This window comes from Daucus carota, chromosome 5 (genome assembly GCF_001625215.2).
Source record: "Daucus carota subsp. sativus chromosome 5, DH1 v3.0, whole genome shotgun sequence".
Classification (NCBI taxonomy): domain Eukaryota; kingdom Viridiplantae; phylum Streptophyta; class Magnoliopsida; order Apiales; family Apiaceae; genus Daucus; species Daucus carota.
The window spans coordinates 12,033,445-12,040,781 of record NC_030385.2 but is presented as its reverse complement, the minus strand read 5'-3'; the positions used below and the strand labels follow the sequence as shown (position 1 = coordinate 12,040,781).

The following is a 7,337-nucleotide window of genomic DNA, read 5'->3' as shown; positions in this document are numbered from 1 at the left end:
CCAAATTGCATTATCTCTTAAATTGCTAATCTCTTTTTTTTAAAATATTTAAAATTAAAATATATTTAAAAAAAATTCAAACAATAATTTTCTTATCTTTATACATTTAATTTATTTCACATCTACATGTATATTTTCGTACATTTACCTATTTTTAATTGTAATCGTTAGCTTCTTATTTTTTTGCGAATGAAATTTGTAAAGACTTCCTAAGCACTTAGAAGATTATTTGTATGATATTACATCAAAAATTCAATAAATTGGAAAGGTGATTACCTCTTAAACTGCTAATCGTCTTTTCTTAAAATATTTAAAAATAAAGTATAGTTAAAATATTTTCATGAGATTATATAAAAAAGAATAAGGTATTAATGCACGATTAAATATGTTATACTATAAAAAATTATGATTTGACTATTGTTTTGTTAAAGTTATTTATGTGTTATTGTTTTCTTCATTATTTTATTTTTTTTCAATTTTAATAAAGTAATTCTTATATATAAAAAAATATGAGATGTGTCATTATATATGTTTTACTCTCTAATTTTTCGTTTTAAAATAAATATGAAATTAGTTCAAAATTATATACCAGAGCAGTAACAGAGCGTCGTAATGGTAATATGTTGTGAAGCAGCATTTAATTGATATTTAATTGTTTTGAATTTTTTTAAATTTGTTTGAAAAATAATATCTTTTGAGGATCGGAAATTGGATCTAAGAGCACATTAAATTTTATTTCACGGTCATCATATCAAGATCATAATTTCAAAATAGCATTAATCACGCATCCTTGAATCGTGCCACTAATCACGACGTCAGTTCAGATTTAAGCTTTGCTACTTATTTGCATATAATATTCTTATCAGATCAAAGCAAAATATTTGAATTTCACATTCGAAACCATTCTTTCTTCCACGCCTCTAATCGTGATGGGTATGTTTTCTTCGTTGGCTTTCAAACTGATTCGTGTCCTCGGTCGGATTTTGCGGCAGTACTACTGATCTTGGCTTTCTTTACACATTAATTTCTCTATCTACGGACTTTGCTTTGCGATTATTTACTGTATTTTATAATAGAATTCTACTTATCTTACACGAATCGCGTTGATCCGTGTATGCATCAGGTAGTATCCATCAAAGCCTCTTGCGACGATGCTTCGACAAGGGATGACGTCTCGAAGTCAAAAACAGAATAACACAATTGGTCATGAAATAGGTCTGCACTATTTCTAGCTTAATTTATAATATTTGCTCCATTGTGTATATTTGTTCACTTCAAAATTTTAGCTCTTGATAATGGAATACTTTAAATATATTAGTTGTTTCCACTGATTTTGACATTAATTACTAAAATATTTTTTTATTTAATTTTTGCGTTTCAAATTAAGACCTTTTGTTATAATTTCAAACAAATATAGTTTTTTTTTCACTCCATAATATAATTCCATGTATATTTAAATATAGTGTATCTCCTAAATTTAGGAAACATTTAGATTCAATTAAGTATAGGTTATCCGTTATAAATTTTAAAGTTTCAATGCGGTTTGAAATCTCAGTATATAAATTATAATCCGTGATTCTAATTTATTGATTTAATATCTATTCATTTATGTAACATATATAATAAGCAATGATATAATTAGTTTAGTTCTCCATTAAAGACGTCTTTATTTTATTTAACTATTAATCAAATGAAGTGTAGAGATGAAATCTTTATATATTTTTAATAAAAGATATATTATATATTTTTTTAGAAAGATTATATTTAAGTCAAGTGAAGTGAATCAATTATAATTCTACGTTGACTATCCCTTAATATATACATACATTATAGCATTTGTATTTAATTGAGATAACTAATCGGTGTTTTTTAACCGTCAACTTTGAATGCTTGATAAAATACAAACTATGTAGTCTGACCAATACATGGAACAACATGTCTAAATTTGTTGGCTGATAATCGATATGAAGGATGGAAAAATTCGTCTATACTCTCATTGAAGAAAGGAAGACTACGGAAGGATACTAAACCACCTGGTTGTGAAATTGTTTCTTCAAGTACCTCCGAAGTCGGAGCTTACAGTCCAACTTGCACTTGCTCAAAATGAGAATTGCAAGAGTAATACAAATATGATGCATGAAGAAATAATGGGTGATAAGTCTGATGTTTTCATATCATGGACGAAGTAAATTCATCTGGTTTTTTTGAACGAAGTTTGCTAATCCATGTGTAATCTTCCATTTTAGTATATCACAATATTTGCAAATTATATTCCTGTAACATATCTTGATGAATTACTACATCAGCCTTTATATATCAAGTTATATCTGCGATTCATATTTATCAAGACGATTTAGAAACACCAGTAATCTTGATGAATTACTGTATCAATCTATGTTAATCCAAGTTTGAGTGCGGTATATAGCAGTGAGACATAGATATTTATTTAATTTGCTCATCATTCACGCGGAATCATATAATTGTATTTTTGATTTCAAAACAATACGAGAATAATTTATAAAGTTTTTATGTCGTTCTAGGCTTAATCATGATAAATATGTATTACTGCTAGATCTCTGATTATAACATCTTCAAGATAGCTGAATAATCGTACTAAAATATTTAGATTTTTATGAAACAATAATGTAATAAAGTATTTGAGAATATGCTCAAATCCTTTATATATAAGACTGAGTTTTTCATCCGGACTATGTTGATTTTAAATGACGTTTTATTCAATTTAATTTAATTTTAAATTTTGGATTATTTGATGGTTTGATTTTCTGTTCTTAATCATAAAAATTATTTCCCAACGTCACAAAAAAACAACTACAATATCTAGACACCCGTGCGCGGAGCGCGGGCAAGAAAATCTAGTAAATAATAAAACACGAACTATATTCCCGCCCGTGCTTTGCACGGGTTAAAGGCTAGTATAGATAGAAGGTGATCCGTGATTTGGTTTATGTATATCCATACTATGGGCATGGCCGCATGGGTAGTAAAAATAAAGTAAAGATAGAATATTATAAAAATGATAATAAAAACCCACAGTCCTCTCTCATTTCCTGTCTCTCATCGAGAATACTCCTTCAATTTCACTCCCAAACCTTCCTTCTTAACAACACCTTCACTTTCATCGAAGCGTTTCTCAATCTCAGCAGCTATGGCTAAGGTAGCAAGTAGTTCTTGTATTCATTATTGTTATATAATTATCGAATTAGTTTAGTTTTACAACACTAACTAAAATAATGTGATTAATTGGATATAGGAAGCTCTGGTACCGATTGCCAACGGAACGGAGCCGATTGAGGCGGCGATGATAATAGATATCCTCCGTCGAGCTGAAGCTAATGTCACCGTGGCTTCGGTGGAGAAGCAGCTTCTGGTGAATGCTTGTCACGGTGTCAACATCGTAGCTGATGCTTTGATTACAGACTGTGCTAATACTACTTTCGATCTCATCGCCTTACCTGTATGTGTTCCTAGCACATTTCTTTCTCCATAATGTTTTATCCTATACATTTTTTATGCAAATTTCTAATTGTTAGTGGTTAGCTGGAGTGAGTTGAACTGACTGTTTTGACTAGCGGATTGAATGAGCTGTTTTGGCTCACATATTTGAATTAGCTGTTTTTAAAGGAAACTGTTTGGTAAATAGCTGTTTGCATTATTGATTATCCTCTAATCGAAAAAGATCTTTCAAGTAGCTTCTTAAAAATTAGCGGATTCTATTTAAATCTGCTAACTACCAAATACTAATAATAGAGGATTCATCCGATCAAACCACTAATTTTTTCAAAACCTCTATCTTTTAATCATGGCCAATATCTAAATAACTTAAGAATTTAAAATTCAGGAGATTTTTGATTCGGTATGTATGACATGTCCTTTGTTTGGCCTAGGGAGGATTGCCTGGTGCATCCACTCTTAAAGAATGTGCAACTTTGGAAAGTATTGTCAAGAAACAGGCTGCGGAGGGTCGACTTTATGCGGCCATTTGTGCGAGTCCAGCTGTTGCTTTTGGATCATGGGGAGTGCTCAAGGGGCTCAAAGTATGAATTGCTATGTTGTCTATTATTCGTTACTGCATCAAGCTGTGTATTATGTTACTGAATCTTGTATTACTAACCTCTTTGCTTTTGATAGGCTACTTGTTATCCGTCATTTATGGAGCAGTTATCTTCCACTGCAACTACGGTGGAATCACGAGTCCAACAGGATGGCAGAGCAATAACAAGTCGTGGTCCAGGCACCACTATGGAGTTCTCTGTTGCACTAGTTGAGCAGTTGTTTGGAAAAGACAAAGCAGATAGTGTTACTGGGCCTCTAGTATGTTCCACATATCTAGGATCTAGCTAGTTTGTGTTTTTTTTTTTTTTTACATTTTACTCATTCCTCTAACCTAGAGTCTTTAAAGATTGAAAGTTCAGCTGCCAATCAATCTGTCACATAGTAATTTATTGAGGATAGAGTATAGAGTGGCCGGTTCTCTAAGAGGCAGGCACCAGTCATATCACTTGACAGTTCAAGCATTCCAAATTGCATGTAAAAACAAGTCAAATATTCCTGCAATAGGAGACAGTTTACCGACTGTTGTGTACCTTTTATAAAATAAACAGATATCCTCAAAATGACATTGTCACACAGTGACACCCTTTTTCAGAGTACTGCTGGAATATAGGCTTATTGGCAGTTGCCATGATATATTATACCGTACTATATCTATGGGTGTAGGTTTACTCGGAATAATTTCACTTCTATGTTACCGAGTACTACTTGAATATAAGATAGTGATGTGTTGTAGTAATATGTTTCTCTGAAAAATAAAATATCACACACAGATCAATTTTTCGTTTATTTGCTTTGTTCATTAATTGTTTCTATTAGGTTGCCTCTGTTAATGCTTTAGAAAGCCTGGAGTGTCGTAGATAATAAATTGTCTCTTCAACTCAGGTGATGCGTTCCAATCCTGGGGATGAATATACTATTGCTGAGCTAAACACAGTCAAGTGGATATCTAGTGATCCTCCCAAGGTAAGGTTGTGCTATGGACAGTAATTCTTGCTCATTTTATACTTCTGGCTCGAGCCTTTTCTATATTGGGTATGTCCACTTCTGCCTTTATGTTTGACCATCACACAAATTTACATATGTTTTGGTTATTTGAAGCTATTTAGCATCTCACTTTGAATTTTATTCATTTGTGGCATATTGGGAGGACTGTTGATTCTCAATTATGATTATGATATTGTACTGAATAAGGTGAATTGCAAAAAGTTATAATATTCATGCACATATTTGTCTCCACCGAGACTCGAAACTTTAATTTCTTGATGAGGGTTAGGGTTATCTAGGCTACAGTGTTTGGGATATTGTTACAGATTTCTTTCTGTTCAGGTTCTTGTCCCAATTGCTAATGGGTCAGAGGAAATGGAAGCTATTTCAATCATCGATGTTCTGCGGCGAGCAAAGGCTGAGGTTATAGTAGCATCTGTCGAAGACACTCTAGAGACTGTAGCTACTCGTAAATTGAAGATAGTAGCAGACATGCTCATTGATGAGGCTTCTAAGCTATCGTATGACTTAATTGTATTACCAGTAAGTAAAGAGTTTCCGTTTCACATGATAGTGGATATGTTGAGGCATCTGTTGTGAAGAACTTGTGATAATTTATGTAGGGTGGGCTTCCAGGTGCCCAAAAGTTTGCTAGCTCAGAAACTCTAGTTGAATTGCTTAAGAAGCAGAAATCGTCTGGAAAACCCTACGGAGCTATATGTGCGTCCCCTGCTCTGGTTCTGGAGCCCCATGGCTTGCTTGAGGTATCTTTCATGTTGCCTTGTCCAATAGTCATTACATTTACAACGGGTTTCTCCTTTGGGCAGCTATGTTTGACATACTTGCACAGAAGTCACACTGACACTAACACCCAGACACAGATCTTTTCCCATGTACCATGTCCAGTTAGTATATTATTTCATCTGTTTAACAAAAAAGGGCTTTTTTTTCTTTTATCAATTAATAAATATTTAATTTATTAATCAATTAATATTTAAATTAAATGATCAATTAAAATAATTAAATACTAATTTAAATTAATTAATAAACTAATTTAGATTTATTTTTGAATAAAGAAATAATCAAAAACTATTTTTGAAATTAAAATAAATAATTAAAAACAATTTTCGAAAATTAAACTCGAAGGTTAAAAGTGTAAACTTTTTAAAATCTGCCGCAAGGCTAAGTTTGTAAATACAGGAAATATCGATACAGATTTTGTAAAAATAGAAAGTCCAGGGGCTAAAGTGTTTCTTTTTCACAAGTTTGGGAGTTAGTTGGCAGTTTTGCACTACCACCGCCCCCAGTCGCCGCTGGCAGGATATGATAGTCATGACATATGGGATCCTATTACATTCATATCATCTATGTTACTCGTTACTCTGACTCTTCTATTTTGGTTGCCATACCCGTGTCGGACACCCGGACACGACACTTATTTGGTGTCGGATCCTTTGACCAAAATGTGGACAGTTTGACCAATTTAAAGATGAAATATGAGTCAAACTTACAATTCAGAAGAAATATGTGAGAAGAAAGAAAGAAGCTAGAATGGGATTGAAGTACAGAAGCCTAATTTGCAAAATCATGTCTAGTTTAAGTTTTATTGTTATTTTTTGTTAAGAAGTCTAACTTACCATACTTGTTTATTAGTATACTATGACGTGTCCAGTACCCGTGTCCAAAAAATAGGACAGTATCCCTGTGTCTCCAATTATCAAAGTATTCATGTCCGACACTTGGATATGTGTCGTGTCCGACACTCCATACCCAAGTCTGAGTAACATAGCATATTATCTGCAATGTCGCCTTTTGGTTTAAAATTTTGCGACATTTGTGGATGAACATATGTGCCTTATTCTTGTGTAGTTGGCAGTAATTTCTGCACCAATTTGTTTGCTGTAAATTTTCTTCAGTTTATTTATGAACATGTTACTTATATAGGGTAAGAAGGCTACTGCATTTCCGTCATTGTGTGAAAAGCTGTCAGATCAAAGTTTAATAGATAAGAGGATTGTGGTTGATGGCAATGTCATAACTAGCAAAGGCCCAGGCTCTGCCTTGGAATTCTCACTCGCCATTGTGGAAAAGCTGTTTGGTCGCCAGAAAGCACTAGAATTAGGTAAAACTATGCTTGTTTGATAATGTCTGTTAGGGTAGATCTTACCTTGTAATAAAATAAATTCTAGACTTGTTTGTGTTAAACTCTTCAGCAAGTTCCGGGCGTGGGAACTGAATTTGAGTCTTTAATACTACACCCTGAGATCCTTTTAATGATG

At 32.9% G+C, this 7,337-nt stretch overlaps 1 protein-coding gene across 1 annotated transcript; it reads left to right on the top strand.

Moving 5' to 3' along the window:
* Positions 1 to 2,994: 2,994 nt before the first annotated feature.
* Positions 2,995 to 7,335, top strand: LOC108223840 (protein DJ-1 homolog B). Its single transcript, XM_017398276.2, has 8 exons — positions 2,995 to 3,175; positions 3,272 to 3,475; positions 3,906 to 4,055; positions 4,150 to 4,332; positions 4,957 to 5,037; positions 5,401 to 5,601; positions 5,682 to 5,822; positions 7,003 to 7,335. Exons 1-8 carry the CDS (start codon positions 3,035 to 3,037, stop codon positions 7,198 to 7,200), a joined length of 1,299 nt encoding a protein of 432 aa, XP_017253765.1. The 5' UTR covers positions 2,995 to 3,034; the 3' UTR covers positions 7,201 to 7,335.
* The last annotated feature ends 2 nt before the right edge of the window (positions 7,336 to 7,337 follow it).

Coding starts and splice junctions, on each gene's coding strand:
- LOC108223840 (XM_017398276.2), top strand. CDS start 3,035: ATGATAATAAAAACCCACAGTCCTCTCTCATTTCCTGTCTCTCATCGA. Junction 4,056..4,149: donor GAGTGCTCAAGGGGCTCAAA/GTATGAATTGCT, acceptor TGCTTTTGATAG/GCTACTTGTTATCCGTCATT. Junction 4,333..4,956: donor ATAGTGTTACTGGGCCTCTA/GTATGTTCCACA, acceptor TCTTCAACTCAG/GTGATGCGTTCCAATCCTGG.